General features: G+C 41.0%; 1 protein-coding gene across 3 annotated transcripts; it reads right to left on the reverse strand.

Moving 5' to 3' along the window:
• Positions 1 to 291: 291 nt before the first annotated feature.
• Positions 292 to 24,025, reverse strand: LOC123045486 (DExH-box ATP-dependent RNA helicase DExH7, chloroplastic). Of its 3 annotated transcripts, none has more exons than XM_044468556.1 (35): positions 23,602 to 24,024; positions 23,417 to 23,522; positions 22,866 to 23,068; positions 21,914 to 22,013; positions 21,401 to 21,774; positions 19,687 to 19,905; positions 19,375 to 19,486; positions 19,069 to 19,284; positions 18,498 to 18,574; positions 18,291 to 18,413; positions 16,284 to 16,370; positions 13,032 to 13,132; positions 12,829 to 12,886; positions 12,581 to 12,646; positions 12,379 to 12,461; positions 12,084 to 12,267; positions 11,334 to 11,492; positions 11,146 to 11,247; positions 10,889 to 11,041; positions 10,712 to 10,816; positions 7,655 to 7,795; positions 7,189 to 7,278; positions 6,928 to 6,984; positions 6,717 to 6,800; positions 5,713 to 5,811; positions 5,472 to 5,609; positions 5,217 to 5,287; positions 4,666 to 4,735; positions 3,713 to 3,811; positions 3,307 to 3,519; positions 2,540 to 2,632; positions 2,119 to 2,241; positions 1,463 to 1,549; positions 1,139 to 1,209; positions 292 to 624 (listed from the first exon to the last, which is right to left on the reverse strand). In XM_044468556.1, exons 1-33 carry the CDS (start codon positions 23,899 to 23,901, stop codon positions 1,469 to 1,471), a joined length of 4,287 nt encoding a protein of 1,428 aa, XP_044324491.1. In that variant the 5' UTR covers positions 23,902 to 24,024; the 3' UTR covers positions 292 to 624; positions 1,139 to 1,209; positions 1,463 to 1,468. The 3 variants fall into 3 exon arrangements, with proteins under 3 accessions (XP_044324491.1, XP_044324492.1, XP_044324493.1); XM_044468557.1 differs by having other exon boundaries at positions 1,110 to 1,209; positions 23,602 to 24,023; XM_044468558.1 differs by lacking the exons at positions 292 to 624; positions 1,139 to 1,209 and having other exon boundaries at positions 1,477 to 1,549; positions 3,307 to 3,503; positions 23,602 to 24,025.
• Between the last annotated feature and the right edge of the window lie 2,778 nt (positions 24,026 to 26,803).

Raw genomic sequence — 26,803 nt, forward strand, 5'->3', positions numbered from 1 at the left:
GAGATAGGGTAGCTGCGTCCAAATGGGCTCGCCAGTTGCCGTTAGTCCAGAATCCCGTGCCTCACGGCCCACATTGTCTATCTAATTCTGAGCCGCTCTGATGGAGGCCGACGGCGTCAACATGTCTGGCAGTCAGACGTGGGCCATAAGCCCTGTTTATTAATATAGATACATGATATATACCTGGGCCTGTATGCTGTACGCTGGCCATCTCGAGACAAACGGAGGGAGTCGATATCGAGTGCATCTGTGCTCGAGCGTAGAACGGCACTTTCGCACTACAATATTTAATTAAACAAGTTGGAAGTTGCAAGAGAGTATTTCATTTCAATGCAATTATCTTCACTGTAGCATATAAGCATGCATTGTGATATGAGTAAATCATACACTTCTGTTCTGTAAAGAAGTCAAGCCAACGAAATCTGGTCACCCTGAAACTTCTTCTCCATCGTCAGTCGCCAACACAGTAAAAGACCGCTTTGCAAGTGTATCAGAATGGGGCCCCGTAGAAATGTCAATACAGCCGAGCCCTGAGAATCAACCTTCGCTACTTGATAGCATTCATCATGTAGCATGAAGGCCCGGTATATACAGAAAGCTCATGTGCTCCAAAAAGGCCAGCAGCTGCAGAATATAATTATATGCATTATCACACTGCGTCAAAAAGTAAATGCTAGCTAAACATGATAGGCATGATAATTTCAAATTCCATGCTCCTTCAGCATTTGTGAAGAGTTTCCATGCACTTGGCGTTCAAATAGGTGGGTACTAGTGACCCTACTAAGACGTGCACGTCACTTCTGCTAGCCAATATGACAACTAGAATGGACAAGGTGGGACACCCATAATTTCATGTGTTCGTGAGATGAAATCATAAGATCACATGGTGAGTTGGTGACATGGAGGGCCACATAAAGGTATACGAAAATTGGCACTCATTGACCAGTTACGAGGCATCTGTTAGACACAAATGAAGTTAACAAACTAAAATGCCCAAAATCACTAGATCCAACTTCTTTACTAGTATAAGAAATTCACTAGCATGATTTGAGCACTCAGGTATCAGGACAAAGACTACTTAGTTACCAAGACAAACATGCTAGAAGTACCAGGTCATTTGCAATTTAGATCTGGGCACCTGATCTGAGGACAAGTTCTCAAGTTAATTCCGCCACAGTTCCACCATTATCTGTACAGTAATTCATTGACCTATTGGAAGTAACAGAAGTTAGTTCAGAAATCAAAACACTTAACCTCGAAACTTAATAGATGACATCCAAGGCTTGTTTTAACATGTTTTCTATGTAAAATTTGAAAAGTCGAGGACAATGATTTCTTCCATTGAAGAAGCTCTAGTGCTCCGCATTTAACAGTTAAATCTGCAAGATAATACTTGCCACGCTGTTTGCTCATTCTCCAAGTAAGATCATGTACAAGAAAAAAATCAATATGAAGAGATTACCACAATTCATGCTTGTTGGGCCTTTTCTTCTTCCAACAGCAAATGAATGATGGATCTGACCACTTCGTTGTCAACAAAAGTTGCCATCTGAAATCATACATTCAGACCAACTAATTAGAAAATTGCAAGATACAGCATATAGTATGAATACCATCTTCAAGCAGCCTTCTGTGCAGAGCACGTTATACATTTTTGCATATTCTGAAGCAGCCTTTTGTTGAAAGTAGGTTCCAATTTTTTACAAATGGTGAAGTGATACAAAGCAAATGTATGCAAAGATGGTATGAATACTATCTTCAAGCAGCCTTTTGTTTATAGCAAGTTATACATTTTTGCATATAATGAAGCAATCTTTTGTACAAAGTAGGTTATACATTTTTACAAACGATTAAATGATACGAAGCAAATGTATGCAAAGATGGTATGAATACCATCTTCAAGCAGCCTTTTGTTCACAGCAAGTTATAGATTTTTGCATATGGTGAAGCAGCCTTCTGTTCAAAGTAGGTTATACATCTTTTATAAATGGTAAAGTGATATGGAGTAGTATAAAGCAAATGTATGCACAAATGTGCAGGAGACGCTACAACTGCATGGCATATTCATGTTATCGGTGGTTTCACATTTATATATCAAACAAAAAGGAGACAACATACCTCCGGCTTTCTTGTCAATTCTTTCAGAACAGCATCAAGTGTAATGCGAAGTTGCTTGAATAAAACAGCAGTCTGTGCAGCAGCAGTTAACCTTAGCCATCCGTCTATAATAACCACTCCAGCCTGGAAACAAAGCCAATACAAGTTTTTGTTTCTGAGCATCAATAGGTTCATGACAGCATACCATGAAAGGCAGAGGACGAAATCTTAGTTGAAGAATCACAAATTTAGTATCATGTTAGCTTAACTGCAACCCAACAATTGTGAATCGTACTCCAGTAACAGAGTAGTATGAAAAATACAAGGGAATTAACGAACACATGGCCAAACCTACACTCATATACTATTTGCCAGATACTCAACCATTTTAAAATTTCTGTGTGCTTCTGCGTGTGCGCGAGGGGGGGGGGGGGGGGCTTACCTGGTGTTGGATAACCATTGAACCACCAAACAGAAGGAGTGAGTAGGGGGAAATGACACTGGTATCACGTAGAAACACCTTACTAGTCTCAACCTGAAAACGGGGAACAGATATTTAGAGCTCGCATTTGCTGAATTGGTGTGCTGGGGCTGATACCATAATCACAGATACTCCCTCTGTCTCATAATGTAAGACGTATTTTGAGATAATTATAGTGTCAAAAAACGTCTTATATTATGTGACGGAGGGAGTACATTATTATACGGAAATGCTAAAAATCCGACATCAGATTTTCAGGCATGGAAAATCGAACGTTATTCATGGCAATTTATATTGGTGCGAGGATGGCAAATTTAGTTGGCAAGCACGGCAATTCCCTGGCAAAAAAATGAACTGAGGCGGATTTGCCATGCTCATCAACTAAACTTGCCGTCCTCGGCAAACATAATTTGCCATGGAAAAACGTTCGATTTTGCCATTCCTAAAAATCTGACATTCGCTGGATATTCGGGTCCTTATTATATGGCATATGGGTCACTAAAATCGAGCACTACTTCAAACAGAAATAGGAATCTAAGAAATTAATTAGTACGTGCAAATTTCTCTGAATCTGCTAGTGTCTAGAAGCCAAGGTAGTGGTACATATACTACCTGACACCAAAAACATATTATACAGAAACTAACTCAATAGACAACATCCACCTCAAGAAGAAAACAAGATGGCAGATTGAGAGATACTCTTCCAGTCATGCAAGTGTAAAACAAACCTTTTCAAGGAACACCAGAAATGGGTATTGCACTGACTTCAAGCTGTGATTCACAGACGATGGGTGTATATGAACTTCTCGCCTTCCATCATACCATCGAGGACGATCCTTACCAAACAGAACATCAGATGGCTTTCTGCCACCCAAAGCTCCTGGATCAACACCCTCCAGAGTTGCTGCAACATTAGGGTATAGACCTGCACTTATGACCGACTACAAATGCCACGTAAGCATTTTATAAAAATGTTAGCATAATATTGAATTTTTTAAAATAAACAATATGGTAAGATATTATACTACTGAACAAGTAACAGTACGAGATCATTTCATAAACATGGGCATATTTATTTTAGACTGGTGCACATCAACAAACTGACAAAAAGGTGTACAAAAATCACGTCATTACCTTGATAACTGAGGTGTAGCCAGCATATAAGTTGAACGGAAGAGATATATTGGCAAACCAACTCTCAAGATTGCTTTTCCTATTCCCATTCATTTGATTCTGGAAAACGGTAAAATATATTGGCATTAGAAGATTGATTTTTATGTCTGTCTCCACTCAAACTAGAAAAGGAGAATTCGGGCAACAGTGAGTAAAAGTAAAGTGCATTGTACCATCTGCAGTACCCCAAAAGAAAGGAAGCTACTTCCTCTCTTCTCTATCTGATGTTACTAAATTTTCAAGGTCTCGAGACAGGAATTTTAAACAGTACTTTTACAACTTTGTAGTCATACAGCAAATTAAGAAAACTAATTGTAAATATCTCAATTGCCACTAAAGTCTCTAAACTTCATAAATTAAATTAGCAGGTTAGTACTCCTAAACCTGTAATCTGGAAAAGTAGAAGCTCAGCTATTTTGATTTAAAAAGTATTCATATACGCAACTTGTGGAAGTGAAACTAAAGGCACCTCCTTTCTTTTGAGGGTGAGAAACTCCCAGAGATGAAAAAAAAACTGGAATAGATTAATTGTGAATCCTATATTCAAATTCAAATATAATGATATAAGTGTTTATGCCTATTTAAGGTAGAAGTGCACTGGAGGCAGAGTTAACTTGGACCATCATGTGACACAAACCGCCAGGATCACCCAAGTGATCCACATGAGCTTTGTGATTTCAGTACACAGTTGGGTGATCCACATGAGCTTTGTGATTTCAGTACACAGTTTGTAATCAACTAACAGGACAAAGTTATAAGACACATTATACAAATTTAGAGTAAATTATCAGGTTAATTTTTCAATCAACTAACAGGACAAAGTTATATGACACATTATCCAAATTTAGAGTAAATAATTATCAGGTTAATTTTCAGTTATTTACGAACTACTAATGCAATTCTTTAAGACATACCAGATTATCTTTAGGAAGATCCACAAGTCCAATGTCTGCTAACAGTGAGCCATACTGTAGACGCATGTCCCTGGGGATAAAAATCAAATTAGATGGTTTGTAGTTGACAGTTACTTTACAATTTTACTGTAAAATAAAATTGAAAAACTGATGTTTGTTAGCAGTAATTGTTCAGTTGACTCTATATTAAAGTATAACAAATTTGGAAGTAGGCGTGAACAAAAAACAGGTTAACAATCGCTTTTACAATTAGTAGTGACTACAGAAGATAAGTTCTTGCACAGACGCGGGTATAGAGGAGAGCTGCAAGTTACCAACCAATACTTGAGCTTTGCTAGGTTCACTTAAACCCTAGCTGGTATCACTAAGGTTACCATGTGATATTGAGATGGTTGGGTGGTTGCTGATGTGGTAGCGACAAAACGAGAAAATTATCTGGGCTTTCTTTTATCTCAAAAAAGGTGATAAGTGACTAGTTCCTTCTATCAAAGTATTACTAACCAGAATCTCAATCTAGAATCTGAAGATTAAATAACTGTTAGAAATCCAACCTGATCATATACATCACTGTACTGTTCAAGTAGAATGAACGGCAAAACTGATGAGCAGATCTAGCTCCATGCTGCAATTCAGAATCATCTTTTTAGAAATCCTTATATCTGTAACCCCTTTTAGTGTCTGGTATGTACAGCACAAACCATGCCAATTGTAAATTCTAAGATAAAGCCTGGTGCTAACTATTATGCATGCATACAACTCTTATCAAATGACAAAAACTGAATTCCATAACAAAAGAAAGCAGTTACCTCTTGCAGTATCCGGGACCACTTGTTGTATGCAATAACCATTAACAAATGATCTGATTGTTTGTTATCTATTATAGAAGTAGACCCATCAAGATTTTCATTCGACAATGCAGCCTTTGCTTTCTCTGCATTTTGCTTCTGTGTTACAAAAAAACAGAATGTCAGGACATAATTAAAATACATAAAATACTTTTTTCAGAATAAAATACATGAAATATTTATCATTCTATACAAATAATACCTCATCTTTTGGAGAGATGAAAGGGGATTTATAACTCAGAAAAGCAGCAACAGAAAGAACTGGTGATAAGCAGCCAAAGATAGCCCCATAGAGCATCATCTGCAGTTCTCATGGGCTTAATTAATCAGAACATCAAAACAGGAAGAAAAAGAGTTGGTATAAACTACAAAAATTATTTTGGGCAGATACATTAATTTTAGTGAACCCTTGGACAGATACAAAACCGATATGTGGCAAAACTCAATTAATCACAAGGTATGAAAAGGAGCACACTACACATACAAATCAATGTAAATTCTTCTACATTAGTCAACTGGTACAGAAATGGATAAAAGGGGTGTAATATGCAACAATTCAAAGATACATGAGGAACACAAAATAGGGTCTATCGCTGAAATTTTTAATTCCATCTTGCATTGAAAATAGAATACGCCTCCAGATTTTGTGAATAGGGCAGTGTAGCGAAGACTAAAGACTAACTGACGAAGGGGAAGTAAAACGGTTTCCAAATTTGCATGGTAACCTTAAGATTACAAATAAGATTCATCCTAGTCCTTCCTCTCATGCAGTACTAACAAAATTAATGAACGTTACAACTGACATGGTGAGATTTTCTTATGGCAACCATCATAGATGATATGCTAATTAGGAAAGGTATCCCAGCAATCTACCAAGTTACTTTGATGAAACTGTATGCATCAAATGACTAGTCCCTCCATCCAAAATACATGACATTTTAGATATGTGCAGGATCTCTATGATGCAACCTCAGCCGCTATTTTGTATGTGAATACATTACTACAAAATTATAGGAATTGCAAGCTTATAAAAAGAAATTAATGACAAATCTAATGATATAATTTTGATTTGGCTAACCTCAGTAATCTTATTATATACCAATAGTTAAAGTTTGACTGTACACTTTCTAGGAAGTCGTCTATTTTCGATGGATGGGGGAGTACTACATATGATAAATGAACCAGTAAAATATATGTTAGCCGCACCTTGCCAATCAAAACATCAACGGGTAGTTTTGCTAAATGATAGCCAAGAGGTGATAACTCTTCATGTCCTTCAAAGGCTCCAACCTACTCAAAAGTCAAGACAACAAACAGACAGGATAAAGTTTGATGACGAGCTAGAAAAGAAATATGAATATTGATCTACCTATGATCAGCACACTGCAGGTTTACATGATAGAAAGCAGAATGGAACCTTAAATAACAAGTCAATTGCAGAGGAGATAGCTTCTTCTTTTGGGGGCTCTACAGCCTGCAAAATTATGATAGACAACGTAATGTGAGCACTCTGCAACACAATGTCACACAGCTGACACAAAACAGCAATCAAAACATATATAACTATAACGAAGCTCATGTTGTGACAGAAAACTTGAAAGGTAGCATGGATGTGACTGACCCGCCTCCCTACCCACCCAACACAAAAAAATGGTATTTGGGGGGAGGGGGGTTGTACCTTTAGTAGGAATGATTTTATGTCACCCAGATGAAGTGATTTTATTTGCAAACACAGCTCAGTCAATGGCATCCGCAGCATCTCAGGCACCTTATAAACAAGGTAGACAGAAATATCAGTGCAAAATGGTTAAATGTTCATCTAGGATGAGTGAGATTATCTTTAGCATACGAATACTACTAATGTAAGTGTAGCCCACTTGCGTCGAGACAATACATATTTGCATATGTTGAAATATTGGATGCAAAATCTCTTGTGCAGAATTCAGATTTGTAACTTCTTTAATAAATGCAGATGGCATGTCAGGACTGAGATAGCAAGTGCGGGAAAACTGGTAGGTTTTTATGAAGCATGATCAACAAACAAGGAATAGCAGAAAGGTCCTTATACTCTAGAGAATCTGACTGGTGTATCTTGGACGCAAAAGATCTTATACAAAAATAAAGTGAGTATGACATGCAATAACCTGAAATGGCCGCATCAGTTTTTCAAAACGATGGTGAGTATAAAGGCAGAAACACAACCCAGGCCTCACACGACCAGCTCGTCCCCGTCTCTGTTTTGCATTTGCACGAGAAATCCAATCTTCTACTATGCTTGACATTTTCTGCAAAAATATACGACAGAATAGTTAGAAATGTCATTTACTTGAGATATTATGTCTCAACTTAATCATCGTCATAAACATATTACATATGGCATCCTTATAGGATACCATTTTATCAAGATTTTATCATGTCAGCGAATGCATTAAAAGGTTATTATCATGGTCACGAGGGCAACCACAAAAAGAACAAAGCTGCTAAGTCATTGATGTGTTCCGCACGTGCATGTTTTCTACTGTGGGTAACTAGGCATCATAGGCTACAAGTCTAAATCACAGGCTTTACACAATGTGGCCTTGTAGAAACCTACACATGATGCTGTTATGGCGCTGCTAGAAGGAGGGCGTGAGAGGGCCGGCCGGGGCCTTTTTGCCCACGGCCGGGCAAGAGGGAAGGGATTTCCTTCTTAATTCTTGCTTTTCTTAGATTGATACATCTCCTCTCTTTATATGGAGAGGTTTACTTGACTCCCAAGCAAGGCTTACTTGACCCCTAAGCAAGCGACCCTTATCTCTAATTAACCATAAGACTAATGGGCCCATTAGGCCCATTACGTACTCTAACACTACACCCCACCTGGACATGCAGCTTGTCCTCGAGCTGCAGCCTAACCAACTTATAACCATGACTCGACGCGACACAAACCTAACACCTAAAAACAAGCCTTTTACATCTCGGCTTGTTTTATTACACTCAGCCTGAAATGGACTGGGACGCTTTATTTTGGACTCCTTAACAAAAAAGTGAACACCCTCCACACATCGAACGTGCACGTGTACAGCCACCTGGATCCCATGGACACCATCTGGACGAAAGCAGTGCATGTGTATGGCCACCTGGAAGTGGTTGCAAGAGCGACCAGCGGAGGCGCCCTCGCGGCGGCCGGCGGCGGAATGCAGTGGTGTTACGCGGTCCGCTCCTGTCGAGGAGGGGTGCGCTCCCCCAACCGCCGATGTCGCAGACTTTGAGGTCACTGCCCGCGAGGAAAACAGCATGCCCGTTTATGGGGGAAACCGCATGCCCAAGATCCCCGACGCAGCGGCCGAGATCGAGGTCTGTCGCACAGCGAAGGGCAACTTGGAGGAGCGGCAGCTGCAAACCACGCAGTGTTGAGGAGGGCTGCGCAAGGAGGCCGCGCGCAGCAGCCGGCAGCCTCACCGTCGCCTCGGACATGTCGCTGGACGGTTGCTTCGTAAGGGACTTCTGTTGACGGATGGCGGCCGCCGCTTCTGGCATGGCAACACCTGGAGGCTGAGGGGGCACCCACTGGTGCTGAGGCGGCGGCGGCCTTTCCACAACGCCGCTGTTGTATGCCAGCGGCCTCGGCTCCTCGGCGTGGAAATCAGGGGCCTTCCCGTTCTGGTGGTACGAGGGGGCATGGTTGTCCTGAGCCTGAGAGTATGACCCATCCTCGCTCAAGTAGGCGTTGGATCCATAACCATGCTTTTGCTGTGCATGTTGCAGCATCTCCAATGCCTGCTTGCTCCCAGAAGGTCTATTATCCCCTCGCTGTACTATTTGCTCAACATAAGATCTTGAATATGATCCAGATGTAAGTTCAGTAGGTGCTGGCGGCTGCAGCGGGCCGAAGGGTGTGGCGGAGGCCGCCAAGAGCGGCGGCTGCCTCGACAGCCAGGGCTGCTGCTGCAGCTGGCCGGCGACCGCGGCGGAGTCCGGCAAAAGTGGCGGCTGCCATGGCAGCAAGGGCGGCCCGGTGGTGGCGGGTGGCGGCGGAAACTGCAGCTGGGGCTGCAGCGACCCGGCAAACGCGGCGGAGGCCGCCAGGGCCGGCGGCTGCCACGGCAGCCATGACGGCCCGATGGTGGCGGCGGCCGGCGGCGGCCCGTAGGATCCGATCAAGTAGAGCTGGATGTCCTGGACCGCCAGGGTTAGGGCACGCAGCACCCCGGTCATCTCCTCCGGTGTGAGGACAGGGGGCGACGTGGCGATCGGCGGCGAAGACATGATCGAACGAAGCTAGCTGATACCAAATTGTTATGGCGCTGCTAGAAGGAGGGCGTGAGAGGGCCGGCCGGGGCCTTTTTGCCCACGGCCGGGCAAGAGGGAAGGGATTTCCTTCTTAATTCTTGCTTTTCTTAGATTGATACATCTCCTCTCTTTATATAGAGAGGTTTACTTGACTCCCAAGCAAGGCTTACTTGACCCCTAAGCAAGCGACCCTTATCTCTAATTAACCCTAAGACTAATGGGCCCATTAGGCCCATTACGTACTCTAACAGATGCACATATGACCACTACACCATCAAGTATGATTTCATGAGTGCACTACTTCATTTGTTTAATTTTCTATAATGGGGTTATACTAACTACTCCTGAAAGGTATTTCACTCAGAAATCCATGGCCACTACTTCAGATAAATAACTTAACAATCAATGTCTGCATGCCCAAAAACCATCAGAGTAACTAGTATTGAAGTGTATATGTGGATTGCCTAGCCCTTTCCATCAGTTTGGACTTTTGGCTGTGTTGGCTAGTGCATGAAGCTTAAAATGGTATCAAAGCCTAAGGTCTTGAGCTCAAGTCCTGGCTTTCGCAATTTATCCACAAATTGCTGCTTCCCCCCTGTGTCCACGTATAGGCCTCCTGAGCCATACCTCTGAGTCTATTCACGCGTTGACTTCCCGCGTCACACGTGAGACGGGGTGTTGAAGTGTATGTTGATTGCCTAGCCCTTTCCATCAGTTCAGACTTTTGGTTGCGTTGGCTAGTCCATGAAGCTTAGCAACTAGAATTTTGTGACGAAACCCATAGGCTAATAAAGAGAGTGCAATAGTATTTCACCCAGCAGTTATACTTGGTGAACTTGTGCTTGTGGTTTGCATAGTGTATTGATCCTTGTTGGAAAAGTTTTACTTGTTGAAAAAGCACAAATGACAGCTACAAACAAGAGAGATACCTTCTGTGGGTTATAACGATTCTCTTTGTGTTTTCCAGTATCAACTACATATACAACATCATCAATTGTAATGCTAGTCTCTGCTATGTCCGTGGCAAGAATAACCTGCAATACCTTGTCGTAAGTACTAATAAGTAACTAAGTACTTGCTAGATTTAGGGAGACAAGAGTACTCACCTTGCGAATGTTTTCTGGTGGAGACTGGAACACCTTCCTTTGATCAGTGGGTGAAAGCATTGAATGCAAAGGAAGGATCCAATCAGATGATGCCCCTTTGAATCTAACTGAAGCAGATAATCTATCAATCAGCATTTCGATCTCTGCAACTCCCTGTAGTACAATCAATGACAAATGGATGCTCCACATGATAAGAAATAAGAAATATATATATTTGAAAAAACAAACATTAAGCTGACATAATGCAATAAACTTACAGGAAGAAATACTAGAACAGCGCCTGAGGGGCAGTTCTCGTCAATATAGCATATTAAGTCTTCCAGCAGATCAAAATCAATGACATCTTCGTTTAAGCGTTTCTGAGTTGACAATTGAAGATTTTCAGCGAGAACTGAAACGTAATAAAAAAAAGGTGCAAGGCATATGGTTCAGAGAACAAACTCACTAGATTCAGGTTGGTCCTTTCACTGTATGACTGATAGCAATCGGAGCTATAGTGAGGATTAACATAATTTTCAGAAAGCATTGACTCGTCCCCCCATGAGGACATGACAAGGTTCTTCATTCCTCTCCGGTTATTCACTGAGCTACTAGCATGCTTCCACTGGAAAAGAAATTGAGAAGGATTTAGGCATTGATATAGCACACAATTGATGAGAAACAGTGAAGGACAAGTATCATGCATATAAACTTGCCCACTGGCTAGCTTCAAGGATTTGAAGGCGTAGATACTTGCACAAATGCCTATCACTGTATACCATAAGATTAAGCATATGTATAACACTCTTCCCCTAAAACAATTCAAATTTCCAAGTTTCTAACAGGGAATTCTAGCTTGTGCAAGTACGAGCCTCATCATATCCTTGCATCATATTGGGCTGGCAGTACATGGAAAATAAGTTACATGCCATCCTTGATTCTTGAAAACAACTGTGATCAAACACAGAAGATCAAGAAAAAGATATCTAGCACTCACAAAAACCAAAGATGTGTTCTGTGCTAATAATATCATATAATGGAAAACTAGATCAGTATATAATTTGAAAACAGGGGATATTTACAAGATATAGTATGCAATTTGAAAACAGGCGATATTTACAAGATATAGTAATTGAGACAGAGCAGCAGTAGTCAAAGGCTCCAACGGTTGACAGATTTGTATTACACTGAGAATAAAAATTGAGCAAAGGGAAACCTTTTCTCCATGCTGTGCGTAGTATGCTCCTGATGCAGGAGAATCCAAAGCAAGACAGTACTCCATTTTCTCATAAACATCTTCAAGGAAGTGAGTTGAAACTGGGTGTGTTCTTCCTTCAACACTAATCACAGGGCAATCTCCAAAGTATCGTGCGAATAGGCTTGAATCAACAGTTGCAGACCTGAAGATAAAGCACAAAGATATAAATACACAGACATCATAATAATCGGTGCAACAAAAAACTGCAAATGTGAAAAGAAATAAGAAAAATATATAAGGGAATGGACATTACATGAGAATCACTTTCAGCTTTCTTCCTGGTTGATTAGAGCGTTTTTCAACAAGACTCTTAAGAACAATCAGCAAGAAGTCGCTCTGAAAGGGGCAAATTAGGATTAGGCAAATTAGGATTAATCATGTGCTTCATCTATCATACGAATAAACAAGACATTATGTAGCAGATAAAGAAAGAACATACACGAGCAAGTACATACCAAAATAGTGCGTTCATGTACTTCATCTACTACAACATGAGTAACATCACTTAAGTCTTTGTTTCCCTGAAATATGTGAAGTTTGTAAGAACGAAACCTTAGCAGCTATTAAGAAATGACAAAGGCAGAAGAACAAATATTAAGAAAAAACAGTATTATTTTTTAGTAGCCGAAAGCCTGAAACTTTGGCGCACAATCAAAACACTTCATGAAGACACAACAATGATAGATATGAGGACAGTACTTACAGATAACTTTCTCAGAAGGATACCAGTTGTACAGAACAGAAGCTTTGTTCTCTCATTCCTAAAGCAGTAGCAAGAATCAAAATTATTACAAACATATCTACAATACATCGCCGAGACTTGTAATAACTCCGAATGTATATCACCCCTCAAAAAAAAAACTCCGAATGTATATCATATGCATATGAGAAAGAAAGAACAAGCACCGAGCACTGTCGAGACGAACTTGATATCCAACCAAGGAATCTTTAGAGCCAGGTGAAGATTCACACCTTTCATCAGACACTCTTTCTGCTACTGAAATGGCCTATAAATAAGTAGACTAATCCAAGTTATATTTAACAATGTATGTCTGTTCAATCAAAAAGAAGATATGGATTGATGTCAAAAAACAAAAAGATATGGATGGTCATCTCCAGTGACTGCAAGATCAGTGCTTTAAATATAACAGACAGAAATAGGCAGTTACCGTCCCAAATGATCTCATAATAATGCAGCATTGTTATGATGTACGATCTCTATATGGTTGAAGCCTGATTTTTTTGGGGAGGAATTCAAAAAAAATCTAAAGCTAAGGATGTTGCAACATAATCTTATATTATATTGTATTTTATTTGGGTTGCTCAAATTAATACCAAGTCGTTTGGATTTAATTTAGCATATGACAGGAGGAAAATAGTTTCCATAATACCCTGAGTCGATTCAATCGTTCATAGGCATTTGGTTTTTATTTGAAGTTCATCTTGTCTATCTTGCTTACAGGTTTTTCCAAGCCATTTGGTTTTTCTTCTACTGTTATTTTTTGTGTGTTAAATAAATTCCGAAAATCAATATTTAATTATATTGATTTTCTCTCTCTTCGGACCTTGGACAAATATAGGCACGTTCCTTGCCTTGTGTATCACCACCAAAGCATCTCTCTATTCTCACTTTTTTTCTTCTATTCTGTTCAACCACCGAATTAACTAGACGCCCAAGGCCCAGCGAGGAGAACCAAGCCGCACAGCCCAGCCGAGCAGAGAACAGCAGGTCGCTCGTCTTACACCTCCAGCCTGCGCGTACAGAAACATCCATGGCTGCCCTCTTCTCCTCCTTGCCCCATCACTTCTAGACCTCTTTACTCCTTAACATCAACACTAGAATTATAGCCCATCCAACCACGAGTCCATCCAGCCTGATCATTCCTCGTTTAATTGACTTAACACCACACAAGAAAATGACGAATTTAATGTCAACCATTGGCATTCGTCACTTGATCTCCCTCTCCCAGCCATTATTCTCCAAACCACTCGCGTCACTACGTGCGCCTCCTCTATAAAAGCCCTCTGGTCTCATTCACAATTCCTTTCGCATCACCCACAATCTTCCCCCCAACAGAGCCACATCTACATTGTATTTCCTCTACCGTCGCCGCAGGTGAGCACTTTGGCCTGATTCCTTCCACCAACCGAACCCCCTCACCATATCCCACCTCCTAGACATCTTCCTCTGGACGTTCGTCGTCGTTGGCCGCGCACATGACGGAGCCATGTCGCCGCCACCACTTGGGGCCGCCGCCGCCGTCACCCGTGGACCTTTCATCGATTCCATCCGCGTCACGGAGTTCCCCTCGTCGCAAGGAGCAGCGCCTACCATCTCTACATCACCGTAGTTCAACGACAACGACGCGCACCGAAGCACGCCAATGTCTTATTCAACTTCCATATCTCCAACAAGTTCTCGGTGATCTAAACCCATAGGGCGATTTTGGATGATGTTAGCAACATGTAGGAGTTGTGCGCTTGGACCTCCTCTATAAAAGCCATATGGTCTCATTCACCAATTCCTTTCGCATCACACACAATCTTCCCAGTAACAGAGCCGCATCTACACTGTATTTCCCTTATCGTCGCCGCAGGTGAGCACTTTGGCCCGATTCCTTCCACCAACCAAACCCCCTCCCACCTCCTAGACATCATCCTCTGGTCGTTTCAACGTTGGCCGCGCGCACAACGGAGCCATGTCGCCGCCACCACTTGGGGTCGACACCGACCTTTCGTCGATTCCATCCGCGTCACGGAGTTCCCCTCGTCGCAAGGAGCAGCGCCTACCATCTCTATATCGCCGTAGTTCGACGACAACGACGCGCACCGAAGCACGTCAATGTCTTATTCAACTTCCATATCTCCGACAAGTTCTCGGTGATCTAAACCCAAGCTTAAGAACTCTTGTGACGCAGATGGAATCGACTAAAAGCATCGGCCCCAAGTGGTCGCCTCACTACGTGCGCTTGGACCTCCTCTATAAAAGCCCTATGGCTCCGTCGTGCTGCGGCCAACGATGAAACGGCCAAAGGAAGATGTCTAGGTGGGATATGGGGAGGTGGTTCGACTGGTGGAAGGAATCAAGCCAAAGTGCTCACCTGCGGCGACGGTAGGGGAAATACAGTGTAGATGCGGCTCTGTTGCTTGGAAGATTGTGGGTGATACAAAATGAATTGGTGATGAGACCATAAGGCTATTATAGAGGAGGTCCAAGTGCACGTAGTGACGCAAGTGGTTCTGAGAATGATGGTCGGGAGAGGAGGATCAAGTGACGAATGTCAATGGCTGACATTAAGTTCATCAGTTTTCTTATGTGGTGTTCAGTCAATTAAACAAGGAACGATCAGTCTGGATGGATTTATGGTTGGATGGGCTATAATTCTAGTGTCCATGTCAAGGAGTAAAGAGGTCTAGAAGTGATGTGGGAAGGAGAAGAGGGCAGCCATGGACGTTTTGTTTCTATAAGCGCGGGCTGGAGGTGGAAGACGAGCGACCTATTGTTCGCTACTCGGCTGGGCCGTGCGGCTTGGAAGCTCCTCACTTGGCCTTGGGCCTCTGGTTAAATTCGGTGGCTGAACAGAATAGAAGAAAAGAAAAAAAATGAGAATAGAGAGATGCTACGGTGGTGATACACAAGGCAAGGAACATGCCTATATTTGTCCAAGGTCCAAAGAGAGAAGAGAGAGAAAATCAATATGACTAAATATTGATTTCCGGAATTTATTTAATACACACAAAATAACAGTAGAAGAAAAAAAACAAATTGCTTCGGAAAAACCCAGAAAATCCATGAACGCAAGATAAACAAGACGAACTTCAAATAAAATACTACGAACGATTAAATCGACTCAGGGTATTACGGAAATTATTTTCCTCCTGTCATATGCTAAATTAATTCCAGACGACTTGGTATTAATTTGAGCAACCCAAATAAAATACAATATAATATAAGATTATGTTGCAACATCCTTACCAGTTTTTGTATATCATACAACTACTCCCTCCGTCCCAAAATTCTTGTCTTAAATTTGTCTAGATCCGTATCTAGACAAATATAAGACAAAAATTTTGGGACGGAGGTAATAATATAATATAGAACAATGATGTTGCATTGGAAAGAAAAGACGAAACATAAGTTCTAAACCGTGATTATACCGCTATCCTCCTAGGCTGTGTGCAAACAATGTTGCAATTACCACCAAGCTCAGACTCAATCATATCATCCAAAATAAACTGTGGCACCTGCAAGTGGATGACAAATAACCATGAGAAATTCCACGCTTCTGGAAAGATTAGAATTAACAGCCCAAGCTGGTATTTGTGCTGCATCGTCTTCAGTACCAAATATATTTCCAAGTGCTCTAGAAAAAACATGTTAGAAATATAAAAATTGTAGGCCCGGGCGCAGGGGTGTGCGGCCGCACAAGGCCTCCAGGTGGCAGGGGCACCAATTTAGGTGCACATCAGTAACTTCTCTTTGAGCAGAAGTGCACATCAGTAACTAGGCCTTCATGTTAGTTAATGAAAGATGCAGCCAGCAGGCCGAAAGGCCCGGATAGCGCTGCACGCCTGGAGAATACCAATTGTTCGCACACACACAAAAAAGGCCTGGAAAATACCGATCATTCGCACACACAAAAGAAGGCGTGAGCGCAGGAGCAGTAATCCCAATCTACAGTCTAACCCTAACGGCGCAGCAGACGGATGGCAGCTGCGGGCCGAGGACGCAGCAGAGGACCGGCAGCCGCCAGCATAGGCAGGGTCCTCAACACAGCAAGGGACAGCAGCAACAATAGCAGGTGAGTGGGCAGGCACACGGACGTATTCCGGCAAAGTGCTAAATCGACTTAATCAAATCAATCTCTAAATCAACTAATACAAAGCACTTCAATGTACAGGACAGGTGCTAGCTCGCTCGTTGCCACATTCATTTTACAATCTTCATAGTACTCCCTCCGTCTGGAAATACATGTCGGGGAAATGGATAAAAATGAATGAATATAGAACTAAAATACGTCTAGATACATGCATTCCTCCGACAAGTATTTTTGGACGGAGGGAGTACTAATCAAGGGTGTGTCATATTTGTCCAACGTGCACGTCTGATCGATCTCGCTGTGATGGCATCTCGCCTCTCCATCAGTCCCTCACGCCTCGTCCAGGACATTTCAACAAGGCCAAATTTGACGTCTGTGAGTTCCACAGTCTTAGTTCTACAAATAATATCCTGCTAACTGTTTGATGTGTATACCTTCAATTTTGTAATTTTCATCATTTATATACTTGTATATTAATATCCAAGTTGTGTCCTCTAGAGAATATGAATCTAGTTAAGAGACATGAGAAGAAAATTAAAATTCGAGGATTTAATTCAATATCATAAAGGAGCTGTAGATAAATTGATTATAGTTTGATCTTTCTAGGGAAATAGGCCTCATTTTAGAATTTGGCACAGGGCCCCAAATTTCGCCGGCCCGGCCCTTACAATTGTATTGGACAGACAGGGCACCCATATATATCACAAGATTACTCTGTTCGCATATTGAATGGTGAAACTGAATCATGGAAAGATTAAGATCTTAACTGCGCCCATATTATGAGGATGGCACTATGCTGAATCTGTCAAGCATGAGCCCCACATGTTATCATCATGGACATGGATTCAACAGTCGGCCAGCATGTCCAATGCAGCAACTTGCATTTTCATTAAGGCATATGATACGAAGTAGTCATGTACATCCAACAAAGCCAGGTCGAAATTAACAATTTTTCAAGTTGGCTATACAACCTTTCTCAAATGTGGCAAGCAAGTGAGAATTTCAGAGTCAAGTAGTTTATGGCCAAGGTATTGCAAACCACAACTATTGGCAGAATTTGTGATAGCCAGAATGCTTGTGCAGTACAAAATTGGATACTTCCCTTGCTTCACCCATAATTAAGATATACTTATCTCTAGGGAATCAAATGAAAAACTGTGATGAATCATCTATGTGCACTCACAGAAAAGGAGAGGATACGGTTGTGTGATGTGATGCAAAGGCGTGTTGCCTGTCATGTGAAATGGTTATCTTGCAATAACCATTGGCACCAAAGAAAGAAGATACTAAAATAGGAAATAACATTAAAAACTAAGGAACTTGGATAAAAAACTACTGCAGGTACCTGAGTTGTTTTCCCGCATCCAGTTTCTCCGCTGACAACAATTACATCATTCTCTTTCAGTAACTGTAGGAAATGTTTTTTCAGTCTAGCGATTGGTAAAGAAGCTCTTGCTCCCAGCATTTTCTGAATTCAAGGTGAATAGAGAATCTTTAGAACAAATAAAAAAAATGGAGAATACTTGTAGTGCAATGCACATTCACTGCATACCAGATACTTGGGCAACTTCCTTTTGTGTTCCAACTGCTTTTTCAAAGCTGTGCTCTCTGCTTGCTCTGGTCTTGATCCTAATTACAGAAAGGCCACATTAATAGTTACACTTAGTTTCTTAACACGCATATGAAGGAAAATTAAATAAGTGGAATTACAGTTACACTTGATTTATTAACACATGTATGAAGGAAAATTACAATAATACAAGATAGTTTTAGAGAGTGAGATACAGTAGTGATATCACAATAGAGAAACAATGTTAACTAAATACAAGGCAAGATAAACAATCCAGGATATAATATGGCTCAAGTTGAAAAGTACCGCTGGAACAGATTCGATGTAAAAAGATGCAACCATATTGGTGCCAGAAAGTTCAAGGAGAAAAGGCAGGTGTCATTGCTAAATACACTACACATCAGAGACAAGCATGCTGCTAATAACATACTAGGAAGATCTTGGAAGGAGGAAAATGATAACCAGACACATTCATGATTGCTTGGTGTACTGATGTTATTCAGAAAAATCTTTCGAGATAAAAACTTCAGTAATGATCTGTTCAGCAAAATACCTGCACGGTTCAGCAAAGTTGCCTCTTTCTTCTCATAGACAGAATTCGTCTCCTTATCATTCGGAGAGTCAATGGATGTGCTGCCCTCAGGAGCACCTCTGATTTGATATGGAAGAGTATTATGTACGTCCATATCCAATAACATATCCACAAACCCAGCTCTTCGACTATCCTCGGTATCCAGCACCCTTGATGTTGATGAAAATTCTAATTCACCTATTTTTTCATGACCATGCAATATTTAGCAGAAAGGCACAAACGAACTATAATTCATCAGGTAAGAATGCATGATCAAAATTTTCTAACCTTCTTGCCATCTTAAAACAAGTGATGAGTATGGTTCAATAAGCAATTGACGTAGTGGAAGATCAGCAAACAGTTGATATAGAGCAAATGTTGCCACTCTACTTTGTGCTTCCTGTTTACAAATTAAGCAGATGTTTATTAACATTCAAGGCAAGGAACAATAAGGCTATTCATTTTTCAGATGTTATCTCAAGAAATAGCATTACAAAGTGTATCTCAAGAAAGTTATAAGAATAATTAATTGAATTTGAAATGGATTGCTTTTTAAGAAACATTATAAGATACATATATATATGGTTAGTAAACACTAACCTGAACAGATACGTATTCTTCATCTTTCTCAGGTAACTGAATTTTCGTCAAACCTCCAGCCTTCCGACTTTTACCACGGCCAGTAGAACCACGCAATACATTAACAGCATATATAAATTTACCATCCTTTTCTGATGTTTTACTATACTTCGGTGCATCCCAACCAAGTTTTTGACAGAACTTCTGTAGAATAGCTTTTGGCATTTTACCACAATCTCCCTATAGAACACCATAATAATGAAACAGTTAGAGACAAATGCATAACAGGACAAAACAACACCTAAATAGCTTTGGCAGTGAAAACATGTTGGATCACACCATAGGAAAAAACATGGGAATAATTCCAGTATGTTTGAGTAAATGGAAATTCTCCTATGGAATATAGTGCAAAGGAATCTTTAGGACAAAGACCTGTGTATTGCAACCCTACAAATCAAACAGAACACACAGGAAAAAATCTTAAGGATTGCAGTCTTCCAGATATCCTTTGAGAAGGCCCTTACTGTTTCAGATTGTACAGATGTGTTCATTGCCGAAATAATGAGTCTCCAGAAACCTCGACTTATGAAAATTCCATATATGTTATAATTGGTTGTTAGTCCCATGGAACCATTGAACATAGTTGCCATTGACAGACATTCTGTTCAACTTCAGTCATTACGATTTGTATAAGCTCAATTTAACTTATGCACTTAGCTGTCCTACTCAATGTAACTTCTCTCCCATACATCCTCGAAGTTTTTTTAGCAATCCTCCTGTTGCAGTACTCCATTAAGGTATTTCCCAAAAAACTAAGGCCTCGTTTGGAACACAAGATCATATCATTTCCTGCAACAGTCCTGACTCAGAGACAGACCCTCCATACGGCGAACCTCACATAATAATACAGCTATACAAATGTAGCAAACTGGCAATCTAGATAACTTCAATAATGTGCATGATATATTTATTTTCTCGAACACACACCCAAATATGTATCATCGTGTATTAGAAGGTAACGTCAAGATGATGCCAGAGTACAAAGGGCTCAGAACTCAGCGAATCGAGAACAAGACGCAAGGCGCAAAAAGTGAACAAAACAGAACTGAAAAGGAGAGAAAACTAAAACTAAACTGCACAAGGGCATATGCTGGAACAGGTATATGTTTTCACTCTACTGCATTCTGTGTTTGGCTCATGAATTTGTGTCCGCAGAAGGGGGCCAGCAGGAATGGAGGTAAACTTGACGGCTCATAGGAGATTGTGTGCAAAGTTGCATGGGAGATGGCAGTCTCCCGCTGCCGCCTCCACATGAACCTTAGGGTTAATATCCAACAGACAATACTACGGAGTAAGGAAATATTAATATGGTGGGATATGCTCTCTTCCCACTTTAACAAAAACAACCTAATCTAAATCTTTAGTAGTAAAGCTGTTGCAGCTTACTAGAGCATTCGGGGGCAAAATGTTTACACACAGAACATGGGCCCATGGAGCGCAAAAGGATTCTCCGATTTTCCTACTCAAAATTGGAAGATCCAAGCAACCTTAGAGAAGCAAGAAGGTGAAGCCAACTGTATTTGACTTGACATGTCCAGCTCCAGTCTAGAAATCTAGAGCTAAGCTATGCAAAACAGCCCTAAAACTACAAATATGAAAAAAGAGCATACGTAACCACAGTAAAGAGCAAGGGTACATGATTCCTTCACATAAAGATCATGTAAGAGCACCTGACCTTTTTCCATACATCATCTATGTTCCCAAGAAGATGGCCATAACCGTCATGTGATAATTTCTCTATTTGTTGCTGTTTCAAGATTTCAGGGGCCACAACCTCCCAAACAGACGAGTCTTCAAAAAACAAGTTATTAAGCTCTACTTCCTCTTCTTCAACCTCCTTTGTGCAAGTTTCACCGGCATTTTTAGGAACTTCCTTTTGTAAATTGGATCCTTCATCAATATGGACAAGACTGGGAGATTTGTTCTCACTTGCACCCAGGCCAATCTGACCATCCTCAACACTTGCAATTTCCGAATTAGACAACACAAGAGATACAGATTGGCTTATATTATCCTTTGAGTTTCCATTTTTGGAGTTCTCCTTTTTACCTGAAACAAACGTTCATTAGATAGAACTCCAGCAACCACAAATACTTTGAAAACTTATAAGAGACATGTTAAAAACTACTCAAGAGTAGGAAAATGATTGATATAGCTTTCATATCACTAATACAATCGTTAAACTTACCCTTTTTCTTTCTCCTACTTGGCTTTGTTTCAGCAACTTCAAAACTTGCTGCTAAACGATCTTCCCATGTGGAGGAATCATTAGAATTTGCATCCTCCTCCTAACATCAATCGAAGGAATGGAACAATATACAATGAAATAGGACATGAAACAAGGGAATAAAGAAACAACATGAGAGAGGAATAATGGCATAATGTTAACAAACTTAGGCTGGAGGATGGGTCAATAGACATAATATGGTTCAGTCCATAGTGTACCAATATGCATTTGAAGTTGTGCCCCTTTGTCAATCAGCATCGTTGTCTACAATGTTTACTTTCTTACTGAACTGGTATCATTTTAGAATGAAGATGTAAAACTTTTCAATCTTTAATGACTTGTATGCAAATTGACCACATTAAAATAACATTAGTATATTCTGCAATATAAATACTTTATATCATACTTACTGACATATAATGTGAAAATAAACAGTCAAATATGTACATTTCCAAACCGTGTCAATGTCCAAAATTACATCTTGCACTCCATAACAGAGATAGTAGTTAACAGACCGTGACAACATACATAATCATGGGCTTAACAGATAAATTGGACTTCAAATGGTGTGAATAGGGTCCTAGATGATTAGTTACTATATTGTATAATTAATTTGCTGTTCAAACAACAAATAAAATTTTCAGGAAGCGACTCAAATTAGCACACAAGTGTCAAAACAATGAAATAGGTCTCCTAAAAACTAGTTTATAACTTTGTATGTCTGACAGGTGTGATGTAGAGGCACTAAATAAACAAACTTATTTCAGAATATAAAACAGAGTGGTCTGAGCACTTAACTGTTAACAGATAAACAAAAACAATTTATGCCTAATGAACTCCAATGTTTATTGAAAGAGTATTAAGATTTGATGCAGCAATCCCAATGATAAATCACTTGTTGATGTATCTATACCTCCTCTTGCTGTTCCATGTACTGCAGGATCCATGCAGCTTGCGATGACCGCCCATCGTCCAATGTGACATCCTCTTCTTGCCGTCTCCCAATTTTAATTTCCAACCCCTCAGTGCTAACCTTTGCCTCCTCCACAGGCCCACGACTCTGCGGCACCCAATTATCCTTCGCTGCTGATACTACCTTAACTGAACCCTCTGTACCTACAGAGTCAAACAAAAGTAATCAACGCATGATTTAAGCATGGCAATCTAACACCCAGCCAGTCAGTGGAATCCATGTCCCGTCGCATGCAGAGTGCCTGTGCATTGCCCTGGCATGCAGAATACAAAATCCAGTATCCACAATTAAACCATTGAGCGCAGAATGCAGGCAAATGGTCATGTGCACAGCTGCAAGTGCTGAAATGAACTAAAGCGCGTACATAAATCGCAACTATGCATACGAGATACAACGATGCGGACGCGCGCATGGCAGCTCACACAAATGCGCCTGATTACGCACTAGCCGCCGCTTCAAAGCACAAAACCCTAAACCCTCCAAACCAATACCTGCACGAGAAGAGGAGGCGGCGGCGCTGGCGAACTTGAGGGGGAGCTCGTCGCCGGGCAGATTAAAGCACAGCCAATCCAGCGCCGACTCAAACGTCGCCGAATCCTGCCCGACAACAAAATTCATCAATGAAGAGCCAACTCGATAGCACAGCAGGGTTATGTATGCGTTTGGGGGTACGAACTGGTATAGCGGAGAGAGCCTGCTCGATTTGCGAGGAAGAGAAACCCTCGAGGGCCAGCTTGTCGTAGACCCCGCGCAGACGCCGCCCCTTCTGCTCCCTCGATTCGGGACGCGCCGTCGGAGCATCTAGGGGCGCGGGGGAGGGGGCGCTGGCTGCAGAGGAGTTGAGGAGGAGTTGTCGGAGGCGGCGTTCGTTCTCCGACGAGATCTCGAGGCGCGGCGCGGCGGATGAGGAGGAGGGCGCGGAGGGCTTGGGCTTATGCTTCTGCTTCGAGACCGGCTGCTTCTTCTTGGGCGCCATTTAGCCTGGCGGCTGTGTCGTCTGATCGTCTCCGGCGACGGCGCGCTGGGGTATCGAGTTCCGGAACAGCGGGACACGTGACGGGGGCTAGTGGGGAAAATCGGCTAGGGGGGAGTCGCTTCTGGTGGAAGATTGGAGGCTTTCGACTTTGGAGCCCTTCGAGCAAATAGGCCCAAATGCATGCTTTGACAAATTTAACTGTCCAAATTTGATCACTGAGGCTACTCGTAGTAAGGAGTATCATAGGCTAGTAATATCATTCATATGATATTAGTGTATAATATTATTTTTATAGTGCATAGTATTAATATCAATGATCGTATTTACTGCCATGCATGGTATATGCTCCCTCTGTTCCTAAATGTAAGTTTTTATAGAGATTTCACTAGATGGACTGCATACGAAGCAAAATGAATGAATCCACACTTAAAATGCATCTATATACATTCATATGTAGTTCATAGTGGAATCTCTACAAAGACTTATATTTAGGAACGGAAAGAGTAGTAGCATAACAATTACTCCCTCCGTTCCTAAATATAGCATAACAATTACTCCCTTCGTTCCTAAATATTTGTCTTTCTAGAGATTTCAACAAGTAACTACGTACGGAGCAAAATGAGTGAATTTACACTGTAAAATATGTCTATATACATCTGTATGTGGTAGTCCATTTGAAATCTCTAAAAGACAAATATTTAGGAACGGAGGGAGTATTATGCTATGATATCTACCTATATTACTCTAACTCTCTCTTTTTTAATTGTCTACCACATCAGCGTATTTGCTACTCCCGAGTGCATGATATCGGCTAAGATACCATCACTATGGCCAACCTGAATAATTGTTTTCTACTATAACATAGTACTCCCTCTGCAAAGTGATCAAATTTCCAGAAGGAGTGCTAGTTTGTAAAAGGGATGGTAAAATCAATATTGTAACCAATGTGAAGAGTTAGGCAAGAAAGCCTATATGCAATGCGATATTAAATTTGAACTTACTTTAATATATACATTTTTAAAACATCTGGAGAACAATCCGCGGAGAAATGACCTACCGGCTATATGTGCCATGGTAGCCGGATTCTTGCTTGCTTGAACATGTCAATAAAAAAGAAGGGGGAGGTCACTAGGATGCGGTCTGACTAGTGATGACTTTTCGGTATATGTGAATTATAATCACTCATCCTACATTCTTTCATTCTTACTGCATTCAAATTGTAGTATGTACATTGTAAAATGTCAGGTCTCATGTCATATACTTGTGTTATTACAGTACAGTACTTGCTCTTTGTCAATAAGTTTTATGTGTCTTTTTCAATGAAATGTCATGTGATGCTTGAAATGTATGTGACGTTCTGTGCTTAAGTAGTGCTTGCCAAATCATATAATTTGGGGTGGTTACGATAGAAAATTATGTGAATGATATGCTCAGTATTGTAGGTGGTTGTACTGGACAAGTCGTCTCCACAACATATGGTACTGCAAACGGTTAGTGACCGCGTCTGGTACGAAGATCGGCTCTTGAATGAGATATTTGGTTATAATAACACACTCCTTAGGTTAGAAACCGATTCAATTGACTACTTACTTAAATGAGGAATGAATTTGCAGATGTTTGCAAAGTGATGGAATTGGTCAAAGTAGTTTGCGGGGTAACCGGTAAATTGGGTAATAAGCTTGTATATGGGAATGAGGTTTTTAGAACTATACAAAACTATTGTGTTCAGACCGAGGTTCCACTAATGGTCTATTATGACCGCTTGAAAAGAAAAAAAATCCACGATCAGACTAAAAGAAAGCACTAAAATCGACATAAGAAAGATTATGACCTCTACCTTTGTTAACTTCATCCATCAGAGGGAAAATAACATATTCTTTTGATCGAAGGAACGGTGCACTTCGGGGATCGATCATTGATGAAGTGTGATCAGTCCCATCCGTCTAAGGATCCGATGCGATGAGTCTCATCTGTGTAATATTTTGAATTTCCTCCTCCAGCTTGTCCCAAAATGGGTGTCATGGCAAAGAACAAGAAGGAATTTGCCCAATAGTAACAAATGGCGTACAACTACAGATTGGATAAATGGTTTATCTTCGAATATATGCTACAAGAAATGGGTTGAACCGATCTACGGGGAATGCAAGAGCGAAAAGAGAGACAACCTGGCGAACTGAAACATCTTAATAGCCATATAGCTTAGGAAGTGCTGAGTGGAACATCTCTATCAGCTTACACTCCTCGGAAGTACCTTCTGGAACATCATTTGGCCATGGGAATGTAGTTGTAAATACGTGAGTTTTAGTGGGTCATTGAATTACGGATCGAAAAATGGATTTTTGAGAGATCTTCATCGATCTAGTGGCCGGGAGTAGTATGAAGTGAACAGGAACCTTGCGCATGCAACGGTAACAACTTGCCCACTACCTTTTTCAATCTTACAACGAATATGGCTCTCGCTAGTCTAGAAATCGTTAAAGAAACATGCCTTGTGCCGAATGGAAGGGATGCACAGGTCTTATCTCTTTCCCTTGCCTTTTTCAGCTAGTGAGCATACCTAGCTGGCTTGGTTGGTACACCAAGCATATGACATATTGATTGTTTGGTGTGGTACACATAAATGTCAATGTCAATCAAGTAAGAAAATGCATTCCCATAGAAAAGTCTAAAAATATATTTTCTTTGTCTATCAGTGGGAGAGAAAGCAAGCTTACGGTGCTTTGGATGTTAATGTTTTTACCACGGACAAAAACGACTACGCTACAAAAGCATTGAAGGCATTGCTGTTGGGGAACGTAGTAATTTCAAAAAAAATTCTACGCACACGCAAGATCATGGTGATGTATAACAACGAGAGGGGGAGTGTATCTTCATACCCTTGAAGATCGCTAAGCGGAAGCGT

The sequence above is a fragment of the Triticum aestivum genome, chromosome 2B (genome assembly GCF_018294505.1).
Source record: "Triticum aestivum cultivar Chinese Spring chromosome 2B, IWGSC CS RefSeq v2.1, whole genome shotgun sequence".
Taxonomy (NCBI): domain Eukaryota; kingdom Viridiplantae; phylum Streptophyta; class Magnoliopsida; order Poales; family Poaceae; genus Triticum; species Triticum aestivum.

Excerpts from the sequence above, each read along its gene's own strand:
- LOC123045486 (XM_044468556.1), bottom strand. The coding sequence starts at position 23,901 with ATGGCGCCCAAGAAGAAGCAGCCGGTCTCGAAGCAGAAGCATAAGCCC. Across the intron at positions 7,279-7,654 it reads AACTGATGCGGCCATTTCAG|GTGCCTGAGATGCTGCGGAT; the intron begins GTTATTGCATGT and ends CTTGTTTATAAG. Across the intron at positions 3,520-3,712 it reads GCTACACCTCAGTTATCAAG|TCGGTCATAAGTGCAGGTCT; the intron begins GTAATGACGTGA and ends TGGCATTTGTAG.